A 19,802-nucleotide genomic window follows, 5' to 3' on the forward strand; every position below is an offset into this window, starting at 1 on the left:
CTGAGGGCTTTGGGGGGAAAAGTCTGATGCGTTTATGTGGTAACAGGCACAAGCTTAGAGGAATGTGCAACAGTAGTCCTAGCAAACCTGAATTCTGTTTGCAGGACTCCTGTATCCCCAAAGAAGGAAAACAGAGCTAACTGTTATATCCTGGACACCTTTTAAAGTTTTGTTTTACTCCCTTAACACAGTGGCACTAGCTCTCAAGTGCGTGGGAGCATGTCAGTGGCTGCATTAGGGTGACTGATGCAGTATTATCAGTGAGGATCACTTATTAATGAAATTTGTTTCATTTCTGATGGTATGTGTATATGTTGAGGGTTCCACAAAGAAGCCAATTCTTAAGTTCAGCCTAAAAACAAACCCAAGGGAGTTCATACATTTACATGCATTCCTGTGCTAATTCCTAACAGCTGTTTTCCACAGAACTAAGTTTTCATCAACTAAAGAGACAATGGCTGTTGTGAAGATGTTACGGTGCAGGTACATAACTTGCACATGGAGGGTAACCACTGTACTTTGTGTTGTGTCTTCCAAGCACTTGATGTGGAGGACTAGTGCTACTTGTGTTTTCAGGAGATAAAAAACTGACAGAGAATTAAAGATGTGACCGTGCCGCTGCATATTTTGACTGGATGGCAAATGAATTACTTGGGGAAAACCTCTATTTCAGAAGTAATACGAATTAGATTTTGACTTTGGTTCCGAGGCAGAGCCCAAGTTCAAACACTCACGCACAAGCTTCTCTTTGCAGTCACAGAGCATTCCACTGAACTAAATCCTGACTGTAGCAATACAATAAAGAATAAAGCATTAATAAAAAGCCAGATTTTGAAAATTATCATGCTTTAGCTCCATCTGCCTTTACTTCTTGAGTCTTTTGGAACTCTCTCCTGCTGGTTCTTTGTTTCCATAGAGCAAATAAGTTTTTCAATATCCTTGCTTTTTTTTAAGAAAAAGCCTCGTGCCCTAGTTACTTCTCAGTCCTCAGAAGCCTGGTATGAAAACGTCCTGTGGCTTCCCTTAGCACTCCTGTAATAATAGCAGGGTGTTTCACAGACATCGGTGAGTTGAGGCCCAATTTTTCACATCAGAGCTCTTATTTTGCAGCACTGTTTCCCATTTGCAGCTGAGAGCGCCAAGCATGTCTGGAAGATATCTTAGGTGTCTCCAGCTAGGTAAACAGAAAGAGACAGGCTGCAGTCACTCACAAAAATTGTGGTGTCAGGGAATTCTGTGGCACTGGTCTTCATGACCAGCGCAGGAATAAAATTGTCCAAGTTGGCATTGTACGATTTTAGGCAACACAGATCTGTTATGACAGCAGATGAAGCTTGACATTCAGAAATCTGAACTGTATTCTTGCTTCCACAATGTGTTTGCTAGTGCTGATCCTTCTGCATTCGATTTTGCCAGTCTCTCGCCAATGCTGGAATTAAGAGTGGCTGTAAGGCCCCAGTGCCCAGCCCATTCCAGTACCGAGCCCATGCTGGGATTTAGTATCAGTTTTAATCTACACCCAATCTTCAACAACCAAGGTCTTCATTTGGTTTCTCAGTTTTATCCCTGCTGACACCCAGTTCTGTGGTCTTTGCCTTCCCCATCTTCTTTCCAGCTCACATTTCCCTATTTCCTTCCCATCCTCCAGCTTCCCCCTCTATCTGTCTGCTGTGGTGGTGGGCAACTGGGAGGAAGTGAGAACTCTCCTTCGGCTCAGAGCTCAGGCTAGCACTGGGAACACCGCTGCTTCCGTTATGCACTGCGGGAGCAAGCCAGGAACACAGCTCTCATTTTAAGTGCTGCTGAGCCCTTGCCAGTTCTGGAGTTGAGCACGTCCATCCCTTCTTCAGGGAGTTCATCTGGTGTCAGCCCAGAATGCAGCTTAGCATCTACAAACAGCGGTCTCATGTTCGCTTTGCAGCAGCCACAATAGGAAATTCTGAGAATTAGCAAAGCATTTCTGTTGAAAGCTTTCCAAATTGCAGAAGTCAGGTCAATATAGGTATCAAGCATGGAAAATTTCAACTTGGTATAAGCAGCAGCAGCAGTAAATAGTCATCTGTGAACAAACAGTGATACCTGTGTACAAGCAATGCTGCTCACCACTCCAGCATTAGAGAGGGAACCATTTCACAACCGATTCAGAATGATTTTGTGGAAAGAATGGGTGTTTGTTGATTTGTTTCCCTGCTGTTGTGCACCCAAAGATGCTGCCTGCTGAAAGACCTGTGGTGAGCCAGGGAAGTACTGAAAAGAAGTTCTGGTAAAGGAAGTGTGTATGTGCCCAGCCCGTACTCCTCCCTGGCACAGGGGTGCAGCAGAGTTTTGTCCCAGCTTTTCAACAGTAGAAAAAGGAAAAAATAGTAATCTGTTATGTATTTGTAAACTCTTCCCTAGAGCAAAACTGTCATCTTCAGTGCAGGCGAGATTTTGCTTTGGACTTCATACACACATACAAAACTGTACCTGCGCTCTGGTTATGGCTAGCCCCAGGTGCTTCCAAGAAAGTTGCAAAAGCCTGCAACAGGCACTGGTGGGATGACTGGTCCCAAGGAATTTCCTTAAGTTATCACTGGACATTGGTGCTTCGCACAAAGCGTGAGGATTAATTATAGTCCTCCCAAAAATCACCCAATGGAAACTGAATTTGGACACTCCCTGTAGAGACAGTTGCACAGACTTCATGAAGGACTAACCATCCTTCACCATTTTTGTCCAGGCTTTCATCAAGCTTAGCTTAACCTGGGCTGAGCCACACCGGTTACTCATGTTGCTGTGTAATCCAGGGCATTCTCCTCCATTTCTTTTCCTGTTTCTCCACTGCCCCCTTTAACAGACAATAAGCTGCATGGCCAGATTTCTGCATTGGATTTCTGATCCCTTTTGGCGCAGGAAGGACTGACCGTAGGAGACGACCATGTCTCCAAGGCCTGACAGAGACCGAGAATCTCTTTATCCGTGATCACCACTGCACCCTACTGCACTGCAGCAGCTGTCCTTTTGTTTCTTTGCATGATGGTCAAATTAGACTTGCTGGAAAATGCAGTAAGCAAAAGGGATATGAGGTTTATTTTATTAATAAAAAAATTTCACATATATCAGTGAATCAGATCTCATTTCTTACTTGATGTTCAGAGTACCCAGACATTTTGAAACACTGCTCCAATTTAGTGCATTTGCAGCCAAGAGGGAGCTACATACATCTGTGGATGATCTTCAGTATCTCAGTCTGAGCAAAAAAAGATGTAGAGGATGATTAGAATTAGTCTCCTCTGTGCAACTGCACCATCAAATTTTAGAAAGGTGGAAGTTCTGTAAAGCTGGCAGCCTGCATGAGAGGCAGTGTTTATCCCCTGGGTCAAAGACATGAATACGTGTTAATTAAATATAATGGTATCTGCTCTGGTTGTTTAAATACCTCTTTGTAAATTTTATGGCAGAGGCACCTTGAGACTTAAGAGGTTGCTATCGCTTAATTTTTCTTGCAGTTTGTGGTATTAAAGAAAATTTCTATCCTGGTTTCCAATTTTATTGTGTAAAAGATGCTTTTTCCATATTACTGTTCTAATTTCCTTTATTACACAGCTACATAAGACAGTCCTGAACCAGGTTAGCTTCCAGTATGAAATTAAGGCTTGCTGTTTATTTTCAAAGCAATTAATGTGGGGGCATCTGGGCCTGACCGAGTCTTATCATCTCCACTCAGCTTGTTCCCAATGCATCACATATTTTTCAAGGTTTAACTGTTCGTGCTCCTTATGGCTCAATCTTCAACCATATTTTTCAGCATCACTGTTCTTATTACTTACCAGGCACCTCTTGAAATACACAGGACAATATAAAAAGGATTCTTTACCCACGCACAAGCATGCATGTACCAAGGACTTAATAAAATCTGGATCAGCAACAGCCAGAATTACTTGAAATAAAATCCTAACAAAAGTCTTGATGGGACACTCAAACCTGGTTAATCCAAAACACTTTGCAAACTATTTTTATTCAAATTAAAAAGACTCAGGTAAACAAAGTGATGGTACATACATGTTATAAACCTGGTTAGCAGCTTAACCTTCAGGAGTACAAGATCTAATGAAAAGCCAAGCATGGATTAACCAGGTCCGAAAACATACGCTGGAAAAAAAAAAAGTCACCAACATCAACGTTTTGTATTTTTACACAAACAGTAAATTTTCTCACGGAAGGGAAGGACTGAGGAAGAGAACAAATAATTATTAGTCACCTCCAACTGGTTTATGAAAATACCGGTCCTAGATTAATCTGTTTTCCACTCTCACAGAAGCCAACCATTTCCCATACATACTTTTATTTTAATATGAAAGTTTTGTTCACGCCAGTACAATGAATGGCAGTGGAAAACAAATGAGGGGTTTAAATACCCACAAAGAGAGAGAAAGAGAAAGACAGACAGACATGTCTTTTTTTTTTTTTTTTTTTTTTTTAAACCAGAGTCAGAAAACAGTTTCTTTTGCTGGTTTTGAATTCTAGACTGTAGCCATTATATCCTAAATTTTACTGCAATCGACTGAAATGCCTCCAATATACAGAGACATGATTTTGAAATAAATAAACAAAGCTTAAAATAATTGATTAGGGCCAGCCCAGTGGCTTAGTGGTAGTGCTCTGCACTGCCTTGCGGGAGGACCCAGGTTTCATTTGCACTTCCAATCTCTTGCTCCTGGGCCGGAAAGAGCAGCGAAAGTAGAGCTTCAGCTGCTCGGGCAGGAGAGAGCCAGTGCTGCAAGTCTGCTCATCACTGACCTTCAGATAAATTAAACATCTGAGTTATACAGGCTCCAAAGGGAGTCCCATCCAGTCCTCAAAAGAAAATAAATAAAACAATAACTTAACTAAAATCCATCCCAGGTTCTTTGGTGTAATTTTTGTTAATGCTGAGAAGTAGGAGAATCTGGTGGTGTATTAGTACAATCATTGATAGTTCCAAATACTCAAAAACTAGGATTTGCTGCCTGATTCACTTCAACGTCCCGTCTTTGTGGCTAAAAATTGCAAAGCCTACAGTAATTTAATCACATTTTAAGATGATACTGTATATATGGGGGTGGTCTAAGACTATTCAGTTTCTACCTTCTTAAATAAAATTGATAATTTACAAAGGCCAGTAAAGAATTTCTGTACCACAGGTGTGCTACTTGTAGAGTTCAAAATTGTAATTTCCCTATATGTTGCTTAATTCCATTTTCTTCATGTCCATTGCACATCTGACCTAAAATGTCCTTAAGTGCCTATTTGTAATTACATGGTTTTCTGTGCAATGACTGGAGGATTGCAATAGGAGAGGGAGAGGAATTAGCCAGTAAAATTAAGTAACAGTTTATACTTGCACGTCACTTCCCTCATCAGTATTAATTACATCAGCAAAACAAAACCCAAGATATCCAGTATTTGAAGAAAAATATTTAACCTTCTGCCAAATATACTGAAATGAAAGTGTTCTGTACTATTAGACTTTAAAAAACATTTCCACATGATGAACATCTCTAGCAGTAAGATAAAGTGTATCAGTAAATCAGTTCTTTCGGACTGAGTTGCAGTGACCACGTTCCTGCCAACAATTTTTGCAAATTAATAGATCTTTCCCAGTTACTTAATGCAATCCAGAAGTATTAATTCTTTTTCTAAAATTAAATACATTAAAGGATTTACCTTTAAACAAATACCTTTGCAGTCCAAAAGGTTGGTTAGTTATGAGGACAGATAAGTCTTTAGCAGAAGGCAGCCACAACCTTGAAATTTGGCAAGAAGAGTCTATACCTACCTTACTTAACTTAAAAAAAACCAAACCAAACAAACCAAAACAAAAAACCCCCAAGCCCTCTGAAGGCTGCAATGCAAGTACTCTATTTCTCCAACATACTCACTATGCTGAACTTACACATACCGTACAGTAGTATTTTACTTTAAAGTTAATTTAAGTGTCAAATTTTGCATTGCAAAACTTTCATTAAGGTGAATCAATACACTTAAAGAAAGCATATAAAAAGTCTTACAATGCCCAATCATTAACGGAACACGTGTGAATTTAAAAACATCACGTTACTTCACTAACAAAACAACTCAACTTTTCTTCTCCTCTAACTTACCTTTCAAGACCTGAACTGGTTCGAAGTTCTGCATGCCTCTCCCACATGCAGACGGAATTGCTTAGGGAGGAAGCTTCCCCTTCCCACTGCTTGGTGTTAGGGACATCACAGAACCCCCAACACAGGTCACGGTAGATGAAACATTTCACCTTCTAAGCACATGCCAGCACATGTATTCTGTTACTGATTTAGGATCGCAATGGCCTTGGCTACACAATTAACTGGACAGGACTGGACAACATTAGTGGTCAAGACACCCTTGTCCTGTCCACACTAGCACTTCCACGATTGCTGTGGCCCACTCAGCTGCCTCAGTATTGACTTGAAATGTCATTTTTCCCTAGCGTCAATGCACATCTTACCTTTAGCTTCTTTTAAGAGATCCTCCCTGTTCACATCCAAGCAAGATTTCTGCTGGAAGTGGCTAGCACACACAAGCACATGTACACACATTCTTCTAAGATGTAAACTATGACTAATTTCACATTCCACTGTATCAATCTGTAAATACTTTGTTTTCTTTTTTCTTCTTTTATATAAAAACAATGGCATCCGATTCTCAGCAATAAAGTATAAGAAAGATGAATCCTTGACTACACTTAACCAATTATGAAATCGCCTTTCAAACAAAGGAAACATATGCAAAAATCCGTGTATTTGATAAAGTCAACTTAATATAACAAAAAGTGAAATATGCTTATTAAAAGTGTCCTTATATAAAAATGGTCTTGCAATGTACAGTAAAATGCAATACAAATTATTGTTGGTTATCTCTTCCCACCCAGTAACTAAAACAGCTATTGTTCCACAAAACTCCTTATATGCCGGTATCAAAGAAAGAAGCAATTATGCGACTAAACGTTTTCTATGTTGTATGCCTGACGGATATTAAGGGTGTCTCGTAGCATCAAGTCTCGCAGACGCCATAATGCATCAGCCATTGTGGTATGAGCCCCTTTACTTTTCAACCAGTGTGAAGGGAGTCGGCTCTCTTGTTCTTTTGATAAGTGGACATCTCGTCTTCGTGCTGGAAGGTCAAGAAATGGTCCAATTATCTACTGGCTTTGATATTTACCACAATTTTTCTAGAAAAAGCTGAATGTAATTCTACAGTATAACTTTTACTCCTAGTATTTAAGCCCATACAATTGATTCTTAGATTTATACAACATCAATGGAATTAGCCTACTGATAACATATATATTCCCATTCTGTTGATTTGTTTTTAATAATTACTTGCATGTGTACATTTTATTAAGTAAGCAGCAGATTTATTTAGCATTTTTCATAAAAACAAAAGATATTAATGGTTACGAAGAAGTGTGTTCTGTCTGGAAACATTCCACTCTATCAAAAGCCTTACCTGCAAGGGTCTGGTCCCACTTGCTAATACTATTTGATTCAGCACTAAGCCCCTCAATATATTTCAGATACGCTTCAGAATGAAGAAGCCTCTGTGTCTTTGGTGGAGGGGAGACGAACATGGGAGTTGTGGGCTGCTGCATAACTGGCTGACTTGCTGGGCTCTGGCCGGGATACGGAGGCGGTGCCTGCTGTCCCGGTGGGCCAAGGATTCCTATCTGCAATGACAAAGTAATGGAGAGATCACATTTCGGGGAATTGCAGGGAAGCCCATTCACATGTGTGCATCAGGTCATCCTCATACAATGGAGCTTCAAAACAGGTTATGAGCAAAGGCATAAGAAAATTTCCCTGGAGGACACCCACTTCAGCCAGGGCTATCTACTGGGGTCAGTGAGATGCACAGAGAGAAGTGCAAACAAACCATATTCATATTTAACAGACAACATTGTTCATATTTCTAATCTATGTAAACATACTCTGATTACTATCACCATTTCTCCTCTCTCCTATTAATCTTAATTACTCCTTTTGCCTCCTTTTTATTTCATGCTTTCTCTAATTTGATCAGAAACTGTGTGGTCTGTGAAGTGTGGGGTTTATATCTAAAACATCTAATCCAAACTGACCCTGATCCTTGGATGACTGGGATACTTCCACAGAATAAATGCTAATCACTGTCAGGCAAAAATCGCAGGCACACAAAAAAACCCCACAGTCACACAGAAGAATTGCCACCATTGTGATTAAGTAGCAGTACTGAGAACTCTTAGCAGAAATATCCTGTGGTCTGGAATAACTCAGTGCCATGACATATACACTTCACTACTTTCTCACTCAACTTCTGGTTTTCTTTACACCCTTCTAGCCAAAATCACACTTCTCTTTATGATGCAAAAATTTAGTCAATAAAATCGGAAATGTGCTGAATACTTAATCTGTGTTAATCTCTGAGAAGAAACATCTGATCATCACTGTTATCCAAACTCACAAATTCTGAACTGCCAATAAACATCTGCTTCATCAGTTCGTGAAATACAGGAGCAAACAAAACAGTTTTTACCCACTCATCAACGGCTGAGAAAGTGGACAGCGTCCTCTCTGCATCACTGAAGCATGCAAAACCTAAATTACCAGCAGTTTAACAGTGTATTGAAATGACTCGTCTTTAGTAGAAGGAAAACAAAACAAAACACTGTCTTGCTTACACTGCAGACGTTATCCCACTGGACAGGACCTAATTAGTCTAATAACAATTCAACCAACAAATACCAACATACACTTTGAGTGTAAGATATTAACTGGTTCTAAATACATCGGTGTACATTTCATTTATGCTGTCCCTGGGCTATATGCACCCCTACAGGTCATAAGTGAGATATGGTCCTGGCTTCAGCTGGGATAGAGTTAATTGTCTTCCTAGTAGCTGGTATAGTGCTATGTTTTTGAGTTAGGTATGAGAAGAATGTTGATAACACTGATGTTTTCAGTTGTTGCTAAGCAACATTTAGTCTAAAGTCAAGGATTTTTCAGCTTCTGATGCCCAAGAAGTTGGAAGGGGACACAGCCAGGGCAGCTGACCCAAACTGGCCAACGGGGTATTCCATACCATGTGACATCATATCTAGTATAGAACCTGGGAGGAGTGGCGGTGGGGGGAATCGCTGCTCGGGGACTAACTGAGTGTCGATTGGCGGGTGGTGAGCAATTGCATTGTGCATCACTTGTATATTCTTATCTTTTTATTATTACTATTGTCATTTTATTAGTGTTATCATTATTAGTTTCTTCTGTTCTATTAAACCGTTCTTATCTCAACCCACAAGTTTTACTTCTTTTCCTGATTTTCTCCCCCATCCCACTGCAGGGGGGAGGGGAGTGAGTGAGCAGCTGCGTGGTGCTTAGTTGCTGACTGGGGTTAAACCACAACAGACATTGTTCAAATGCTAATTCAGAGCCCTAGAACCTCATAAATAATGCAAAAATTACTCACCTGCTGTCCAAAAGGACTTGCTCCGGGTGCTGGAGTGCCTACCATGGGGGACACATTTTGGCCTATAACACCTATATTCCAAAATATAAAATAATTGGTCTTATTTCAGAGCAGTAACAAATACCTCTTTCATCTTCTATAGTAAGAATTTATACTTTGATATCATTGCTCACAGTTATTTTAAGCAGATGTATGACATTCAAATATCCCCCTCTCCCCAGTAAAAGCATTTCAGAAGATTCTGAATGAAAAAAAAAAAAAAAGCCAACATGACAACTACCCCACCAAACATCGATATGTGGCCTGTTGAATTAATTTAATTAAATAAATGCAAAGTGAATAATTTTTGGTTTTCAGGTTTTTTTGACATTACTTAGTCATTGCCTGACTAAATCTTTTCATTTATAATATATGCCTTTGGCTTGACAGGATCTTCCTGAAATCCTTTAAGAAAGGAAATGCTGATTTGCTTTAGCAACATTTAACATTTCCTTGTGTTCAGTTTTATAAAATACATTCACAGCAGGAGGAAATTCAAGCCATTGCACAAATTCTGTTAGATCTCAATAACATAAAACGTAACTTGCAGGTTAAGCTTTAACAGTCTTACATATAAGACCGATGAACATTTGAAATAAATTTAAAAAAAATAAAAACTGTTAGTTTTTCCTCAAACATATTGAGACTTTTCGCTATTGCAGAGCACAGCAGAAAACACCCATGTCAGTCTTACATACAAAAATCTATAAATCTACGTAAGAGTCATGCAGTTCCTGATATTTCACATACAGATGCTTTTGTCTGAAAAGTTGTGTGTGCTGCTGTGTTTCCTTCTGTTTATGCCACTTCTCATATTCATTCATTGGAAAAGCTGCAAATTAACTGTGCTCTTCCTAAGGGTTTAATTTGCATGCAGGTTTCTGTATCAGTGATCAAAAGATGTGCCACAGCATTTTGCACACTAAAGCGTATTTTGAATGCATTTTCCACTTGATCACAGCCCCCACTTTAAATGCATCTGTACTAACAGCAAGTCAGAAGTTGGGAAAAACGTTGATAACACAAGTTGTGGCACAGATTTTTTTTGGTACAAAGCAAAGAGGTCTGGAGGAGGGCACCCCCATCTTTCCAGCATCAGAGCATGGCTTCACCCTTAGCCCACCCAGCCCCATTTAGCACCACTTCACATGTGGTCCTCCATTCCCAGGCATTGTTTTTTCCCTAATCCATATCCTCTCCGTTTTAAACATCATACACGCAGCCCACTTCTCCAGCTGGAAAAACTCTTCAAAGAAATGCATTGTCCTGGATTCGCCTCCCAAACATTTTTGTATGTTGCTGATGTGTGCTAAATGTCACTGCCTTAGTGAGTCGGGGACAGGCTCACAAACACACAGCTATTTTCCTACTCCCTCTACATGACATTATGGTGAATCATACACACCAGCAAAGCTGCAAGCTGCACACCTAATGGATTTTTTTTTTTAAAAAAAGCAAACAAACAAATGAAAAAAAAAAACCAAACCAATTTACATACAGATAGTCTTAACAGAGCTTCTGATAAACACAGTTGCGAGTGGGGTAAGGAGAGGCAAATGAGACCACTTTTGTCCACAGCTTGTTTAACTGCTGAACATATGGGATGCACATCTTTTAAACAGACACATGAGTTATCAGAGGTAAAAACGGAAAGAATCCACAGAAAACAGGATGAGAGGGCAGATGAACATTTTTCCCCATAATGGGTACTTGTTAATGGGATTAACACTGGAAAAATGTTTATGCTTCATTCAGCCTCACTTTTCAACAAAAGTGTGTAAAAAAAAAAAAAAGCAAACGTGTAGTAGATATGCTCTCAAAAATCGATCCAAAATTTGGCCACAGCAGTATATTGAGTTCACCTCATCACCAAGTACTTCCAGTTATTATTCTACCAACAATGGTCAATCTGAACACTGGTTTATAATAACATATGTCAGTGCTCCAATGGCCAAGGGGTCTTACATGACCAGGTTCATTTAAGGGTAGTCTAACTACTGATTAACATACTGAAAAAAGAGTTCGATAAGGAGTGAGAGCAATAAATTTCATTTATAAGTCCACTTTAAATAAGAAAAGGAGGAGTGGAAGGACGCTATTCAAATGACATAAGGATATGAATAGATTGATTTCAGCTTTTCAGACCTCTGATAAACTCAAGCACAATTGTCAAGTTTTTTGGCTGGAGCAAAACTACTGCTGGAGCAGCATCACTTTTCTCCAGTAACCTTTCCCTGCCAGTTTACTGGACATGCTGCTCTGTCAATGTTTTGCACGTATCTCATATATTCAGCAGTGCACTGTGTGCGCTGCAGCTAAACAAACCTGCAATGTTCAGAAACAAAAGCTATGACCAAAACAAGCTGCAGATAATTTCTGTTACAACTGGTTAAACGGCAAGTACATGAAAATGAAACAAGGAGCGAATGAGGATGACATTCTTACCGGGTGGTGGGATGCCTGGGATGCCTGGCATACCTGGCGGAAGTTGGTGGGGTGGGGGCACCCCTGGGTGAAGTGGCTGCATGCTGCCCATGCTAACAATGCCATCAACTGGGCCCTGCAAAGGTGGCAGCACCGGTGGATAGCCACTTATCATGCCTTGAAGGACACAACAAATTTCAAACATGCATCAATAACATGCAATATGATCTACACAGTAAGACATGCACTATCCACAAAAGAAAAAAAAAAAAAAAGCACCTTTAGTACAGCAAGACAATACTACAATTAGTATCTTGCAAAAATGAACAAAAATTAAAAATAAAGTTATAAATACAAAACACTATTCTTTTGATGAATTAGTATTTAGTGTATTTGTATGTTTCTCATGGGGCAATAAATGCTGAATATTCAGATATGTTAACACAAGGAATAAATTCAGCCACAATTAAATGTTACTAATGCAAGCAATTTTAATATAGCTTAAAGCTCTGCCATCTGCATACAGATTACAAACACAACACTAACTACACAAGCTTCACGTATGGCCCTGCTACATGGGCTAGCTCAGAGACCAAACCCAACTGGAACAAAAATAAAAACCTATACATTTTTCTGCAGCTTATATGCAAAATTACACACACAAAAGCCCTACAACATTCGCATACTTAAAACTAATGGCAGTGACAGGTGATTTTTATTAAACCATCTCAAGTATGAACTAAGGAAGTAACGCAAATTTTAAACCTGACAGCACAGGATGTGCTGGGCTGCAGCGGCTTACACTCACAGCACTAGACTGAAGTAAAAGGACTTAAAAGGAGCACCTGCAGTTCCTCACAGAATTTCAATGTCTTCAAGGTGTCTTTATAGGAAAATCAATGATACAATGAAGACAGTATTGTGCTGCTGCTCATAAATTTAGTTTTCTGCATGTGAGGGAAGACAATTTGGAGCTTATTCTGGTTTCAGCTCAGATTTGCTTCTATCCATGAGGCGAACCTACACAATATAACTGCACTATGTTTATTAGGTCCTGGAATGTAACTTGCTTGTCCCTTGCCTGTTTTCTAGGCTTTTTAATTTAAATGGATGTGTTGTCAGGTAACCAAGGAAGGGGGTTGGAAAGACAATGAAAAGATGACAGAGGACAGAAGCAGGTCTAGAGAGATGAGGTAAGTTTAGAAATGCAAAATTGCTGGGGCTTCTATAGTCTGTTCCAAGAAACCACCTACTGAGTCTTTGCCACACTCCCAGTAACTCATAACAGAAACTTTCAGAACAGGGATTTCTGGAATAAGACTGGCCAAAAACTCACACCAGCTCTGACTGAAAACAAAGCTGTCACAAGCTCAGGATCAAAACAGATCAAGCAGCTCCAAAATACAAGCTCAATTTGTCACTTCCTCAGGAAGAGTTACAAAGGTGAGAAACCTGAAATTCCAAAAGCTTTACATGGATCAAACAATGAGAAAATAAAGAACGGATCTCCCTCAAGCTTCCATTTTCCACAGGACACCTAGACTGACACTTATTAAATAGGTCTTAAGTCCCTATTTCAAATAACTAGAACCTCATCTGTACCTCTTTATTAATGTAGTGAAATCCATATTTCTAATGGAAAAAGTAAAAGAAGGAAAACAAAAAGCATCCCTAGAATAAAGGGCTTTCACTGTAGCTACTGTCTGGTACTTCCAGTGCACTCTGAGCTGCAATCACATCTTCAATGCATTTACATACACTTCTGAAGCTTTAAAACAAACAAACAAACCAAAAATCCTCCAATGAAACAAACCCATATTTATCAATCATGAAAGCTCATTTCTACATTTCCAAATAAAATACTCACTCAAAAACTGGCTGCATTAATAAAGTTATCATCAAATCCCCATGAGAAGACAGTTCTTGTAGCTCATCACGAGGTTCTAAGAGCAGCGACTTTCATACCCCATGTATGAGTTACCACTTTGGTTTTAAACTAGTAAACATGGGCAAACTATTTCCAGCTCCCACAGCTATGATTTATGATGTCTCTCAAATTACTTGTTCCCCCATTTTTACTATAACAATGTAAGATTAAATAAACTTTTGTAATGCACGAATTTACAAGAAACTAGAGCGCTGCACGCTAAGAGAAATGCATCTCAGAAGGCATCCAGATTTCTTGGACCTGTGGGTCATAAAGAAGTTCTATGAACTTCTGTGGAGAATTTCTCTGAACTAGAGAAAAGCAATCAAATGATGGAGGAGGATGTGAAAGAGGTCTCAACAGAATAAGATACTTCTAAGTAAGACTTGTGGAAACCAAAAGATGAAAGACTGTGTTTTTCAAATGGGCCATAAAAATAGAAAGAGTTTAAAAAGATCCACTTGATCATCTACTTTAAGGAAGTATTTCACAATGCCAAAGTGAAGAGACTTGAATGTCTAACTGCTTGAATAAGATGATGGTCTTAAATACAGGTTTGCTTTTGAGGAGGCTGCCGCAGGAAGTAAGTTAGCATGTGTAGTTTGCAGAATGCACATTTTTGGAAAAGTTTTAAGGAAGTGTTAATAATAAGTATTAATGCTCACCTACACCTACCTCCAAAAAAATTGGAAATGTGACTCAATGACAAAAAAACAAGAACCAAACCAAGAAAACACAACCACAAGAGGATGACTTTTCTACATATTCTAGATTGAAGTAGGTTACTCACAAAAGAGATCACTGCAGAACTCTTTTTTTTTTTTCTTTTCTTAATATATGCACAGGTATGTGTACACACACACAAACACACCAACTGCAAACAGTTCAGTGGAAAATTATCAAGAACAAAGTGAAAAAAAACAAAAGAAAAATGCAACTCAGCGTAAACAAATGCTTTGTAATCAGGAGACCATGAACCAAATAAGGAATGTGCCTTCAGTTTAAACATAGATACAGCCTATTTACTGAAAAGGATTTAGAGACCGTGATGAAAAATGCTTCAGGCTCTCAGCTCTAAATATGGCCACAGCCTGTGAGACGGGAAAGAAAAAGAAAAATGACAAAAGAATAAATGGAATAATTGGAATGCCTTAAGGGAAAGTTAAAAAAAACCCCAAAACTCAAACCAAAAACCCTCCAGATACTAATTTTTACCTACTTGGCACTATTTTGACCTTGACTGAAGTAATCTAATTATTTTGATTAGAAATGGGAGAAGGAAAACAACCTATCAGGTCATACCTAATTCATTTTCTCACCAGCGTATGGCTGATTCCCATACAAGAATCTCCAGTGAACAACATTGTTTTCAGATCTGATCCTGAAGATACTTACTCTGAGCATATTCCCTATGAACTCAAGTCAGATTACAACTGGTAACAAGCACAACATCCAGCAACAGGGACCTTGTGGAAGAGTCTTCCAAGCTCAGCTCTATTCTGAAAAATCACCTGAGAAAACCAGCAATGTTGGCATTTCGTATTTTTTTCTGCAATGGCTCTAGATCCTAGTCTGCTCTGCTTACCAGTGTCTAATCAGCAATTCTGTAAAGCTTTTGCTTAGATTTAAAATCTGGTTTGGATTCTGTTTGCCTCTCACCTTCCTGACAATAAAAAAAATATAATAATAATTTGCTTCCTACTTTATCACTTCCACTAATGCTGCATGCACTAGAAGAGTATTTAGCTTGCTCCCCTCCTGCCATAGCAGGGCTAAACATGAACTCTCAAAGTAGAGTGAATAAATACGACTGCACACAAACAGAACAGGACTACCGCACAAGGAGGACCCTTTTCCCCCTGCATTTTCAACAGGCTATTCACTATTGGAGCAAGTAACGTGGGACTACCAGGCTACTGCTGCAGTTATGTATATTCATTATGAAGAAAGACTGAAGAGGTTGAGCTTTTTCTTCCGTAAGAACAAAGTGACCCAAGAGAGTGTTCAGAGTTATGAAGGGGATTGATATAGTGGATGAGGAAAAAATGGTCATAGCTCCTACGTTTTACCTGCAACGGGTGTCAACTGCTGATTGAGCATTCCCATTGGTGTTGGTGGCGGCACCACCCCCATAAGAGCCCCGACAGGAGTGCCTGCCCGGGGGGAGGAATTCTGCTGCTGTGCTGCTCGCTCTCTCTCCTGCTGCTCAGCAACTTTAGCTGCCCGCTCTGTAAAAGTATTTTAGATTTTCAGTTCTGTTTTGTAACCCAGAATTTCAAAATATTATCTGTTCATTAAAAAGGACTAGTCAAACACTGGCATAGTTTAGTCAAATATAAAGTAGAACAGATGAATCTTTTTATACAGCATATGATTTGATTTCATGTGGCTGCAGCTAAGACTTTTAGAGAACCTTTCATGAAAAATATTCCACAAAGTTTTATCTCTTTCTAAAAAAAAATAAAAAAAAAAATAAATAATAAAATAAAAATTTAAAAAGTCAAAGAACAAATTTGATAATAACACCAGTGTTACCAACATAAAGCAGCAGTCCAGCACTAGGCTCGGTCCACACTAGGAGAACATGGCAAAACGTTCCCTCTTTTGACACCACTGGCTCAGCTAAACCAGTTGCAGCCAAGGCTGGCAGCTTTCACATAGATCCACTACTAGCTGCTGCGGGAATTTTAAGCACCATGTCTACCAGACGTGCCCTGAAGTAAGAAGCAAATAGCAGATAATAGTGCCAGCTGGTAGCCCGTTTATTCTTGGGCTCCCCACATATTTTACTACTGATGCAGCTGAAAAGTGATGGCAAAGTCGGGAAGCATTTGCAAAGTTTCCCTAGTGTAGCTAGGTCCTTAGTGTTTGGAACATAACAAGCAGCAGTTTGATGAACCAAAAATATTTTTCTCTGCCTTTTTCTGTAATTTTCCCCATTTAGTCCCCTTTGAGCTATTCTTTTTTTTTTTTTTTTTTTTTTTCTTTGCTGAAGATGTCTAACTCACATTGTGCTGCTCACTGGAGGTCATGTGTGTCCTTTGTACGATGAATCTGGTCATTATCTCAATCAAGTTTCTCACTGTGACTGCAAGAACAAAAGATCTACTGCAAGGGAATCTGACCAGAGGACAATTTTATATTAAGGAAAGGGCAAAGGGTCATGGGAAGAAGAAAGAAAAAAAACCAAAACCCAAGCAAACAAAAAAAAGGAGATATACTGAATGCCCACTCAAGGTGCTTTGGGGCATGCAAGTTGCCGATTTGTTTACTCTGAACACTGTATCTGACTGACGCAATAAGGAACAACAAAGAATAAATGAATGCAGCATACATCTCCAGCAAATTTTAATAACAGTGAATGCAGGGCTAGAAGTTCTCTTGCAGTTGGTGAAAGATGAAAACTGCCACTAAAACAGCAACCAAGGTCCTCTGTCAAACAAAGGCTAAGAAGGATTTCATCAAGGAGATTAAGTTATGCATCCTGCTAATGTTACTTGTTTTGTCTAGTATACAACTTTGAACGTCTATCATGTGTTTGTCCCCTGTAGAACCTGTTTGCGCAGCTTCTAACACTACTTCCATACACTGAAAGACCAGTTTCATTTCCAAAAGCATTTCCTTCCTCCTTTTCACTTCTGTCATTTCAGGAAGAGATGACGACGCACAGAAACTCCTAAATTTACTACAGGGAACTTATATGTGATTGAGCACAAAATACACAAGACATTCAAAGCTAGATCCTGAAGCAGAAAAATGAAATAATCCTCTTCAGAGCAGAGCAAGCATTTGGGCAAAAGATGAAGTAGCTGTTCTGACTCTCACCTACTTTTGGCCAGCCAAAAAAAATGGTCAGACAAAAGCAAAAGTTCTGGACACACTCTGATGAATGAAGAATTACTGTTAAGTGTTCAGCTTTATCAGACTTCAGAGTGCTGAGCTTTGAAGAAGGACCTGACATAGCACAGTACTTGAGTTTTACCTAGCCTCTATCCATGCCATGACTGCCATGGAACTAACAGATGAAAGAACACTGCCAAAGTGAATTGTAGCAGGTGTCTAAAAGTTCGGCCTTGCATATTCACCTTAATACTCAATACTAAACCTAAATCGTTTAGGCCAGGACTTAAGATCAAACAACATTTCCAACACATCTCAAGAGACAGGACAGAGACCTTCTGCTTTGAACAGAGCTTTGCCTTAAAACAGGTCTTTACCTCAATCACATGCATTATTTTATTTTATTTTATTTTGAGGAGCTTTCGCAGTGTAGTTAGCCATGCAGGCGTTTCCAACACAGCCTATTCTTTGCTCAACTATTGCTAAAAAAACAACTATTACCCTGCACATGAAATTTTCAGCAGGTCAAAATGGATCTAAAATGCAAACTACTTTTCACCAGAACATGGAAAGGCACTTTTTCACTGAGATGTCAAACCATGCCTGTTTCCTTCTCCCTGGTGCACATCCACACTAGAAAGCATATGAATTTTGACTTGTCACAGTGGAAGGAGAGGAGTTCCTCTCCTTTCACACATGGTAAGCAAACACAGTTTGGACGCTTTGTAACCCCATCCCAACCCCTGAAAAACAAATGAAAGCAAGTCGAGTTCTGGGCAGACACCAAGCCAGAGAAACTGCAGCCCAAAACCCAAAAGCTTTGGCAAATTTTAATTGAGAAAGAGGATTAAAATGGAAGCACGTAGGGCACCATTAACACAGTGGACAGACACTGTTGCTACCATTACATTACAGCTATGTCTTCCTGCAGAAGTGCAAGACATCAAGCTGCTCTAAGCTAGGAAGTGATGACGTGCTAGCCATCTTACTGCTTAAGAATTAGGCTGTAAGGAGGGATCTGTCAATAAAAAGATACCATGTGCACCTAGAAGGCTGTAAAAGGCAACTACAACAGCAAAAAAGGCCATAGTACTTTCACAAAGAAAGAGCATTACCATTTCCCTTCACAGCATTTGCAAAGAAAACTTGCACATAGCGAGTTATGCTGTATCACTCTCCAGAATTGCAAAGAGGTACTACTGCAAATTCAGAAAGGACTGAGGCGGCTGAGAGTGGAAAGTGATAGCATGCAAACTTCTAGTTTGAAGATCAAAGGTGCCTTTAAGTTATGAGTATGCAGAAAACCTATCAAATCTCATTTTTAAAGAAGCAAAGTTATAACTTAATTGGGCAATAACTTTCCAGGGTGTTGAAACTTTCCTTTCCAAAGTAGCATTTTCTTCCAATAAAATTGCAACAGTTGCTTAAAAGTATCATTTTCATATTGGAAGCGTTGACACATTATTAACTAGAGTAGTAACTATGGATGTTAAGCCAATGTATTTGGCTTGGGTAAGGGCCTGCTATGAAGGACCAATTGTATTTTATTTTAATTGAATAAAGTTGAAACACAATGACCAATATCAGAAGGAAGGGAAGGGAGGGAAGGAAGAGAGAGCGAGGTGGGGGGGTGGGGGCAGGGGGAAGAGAAAGTCAGGGGGGAGGAAGAGAAAGCAAGGAGGAGAGGAAGAGAAAGAGACGAGGAGAGAGGTCTAAAGTATCTCATGCCTATGAAATATTCCTAGGCTTACTTCAGGATATGAAATCTCTCAACAAAATCAGTTACAACAGTTGATTAATACTGTGACTGAACAACAGGGCATATTTACAGTATCATAACAGATTCTGTATCCTTGATTTTATTCTCCCAAAGTTTTTTAGGACACTAAGTACTGTTAATCAAAGAACTTTTTCCCGCTCCGCTGTAAGCCTTCTTACCTGCCCACTACAGCTCTGAAGAGCTTCTTGTCCAAAATTCCCCCCCCCCAGTCCTCCTTTAAGGAAACTTTCACAAACCATTTTTCCAACTGACTTCCAGCCCAGGGGCTTCCCAATTTTGTCCCCATTTTCTTGGTCTTTGTTCATTTGGTTATTT

General features: G+C 39.5%; 1 protein-coding gene across 16 annotated transcripts in view; it reads right to left on the bottom strand.

The window, feature by feature from the left end:
- Positions 1–3,967: 3,967 nt before the first annotated feature.
- Positions 3,968–19,802, bottom strand: part of PBRM1 (polybromo 1) — a 69,203-nt gene continuing 53,368 nt past the window's right edge. For 8 of the 16 annotated variants that reach the window (XM_069812426.1, XM_069812423.1, XM_069812428.1 and 5 more), the window contains 5 exons: positions 15,937–16,095; positions 11,962–12,117; positions 9,478–9,548; positions 7,486–7,702; positions 3,968–7,149 (listed from right to left, as the gene is read on the bottom strand). In XM_069812426.1, coding sequence (XP_069668527.1) covers positions 6,977–7,149; positions 7,486–7,702; positions 9,478–9,548; positions 11,962–12,117; positions 15,937–16,095 — 776 coding nt within the window. In that variant the 3' untranslated portion in view covers positions 3,968–6,976. The remainder of the gene's footprint in view (positions 7,150–7,485; positions 7,703–9,477; positions 9,549–11,961; positions 12,118–15,936; positions 16,096–19,802) is intronic. The other 8 variants (XM_069812436.1, XM_069812437.1, XM_069812435.1 and 5 more) reach the window with 3 other exon arrangements.

The sequence above is a fragment of the Haliaeetus albicilla genome, chromosome 24, assembly GCF_947461875.1.
Source record: "Haliaeetus albicilla chromosome 24, bHalAlb1.1, whole genome shotgun sequence".
Lineage (NCBI taxonomy): Eukaryota > Metazoa > Chordata > Aves > Accipitriformes > Accipitridae > Haliaeetus > Haliaeetus albicilla.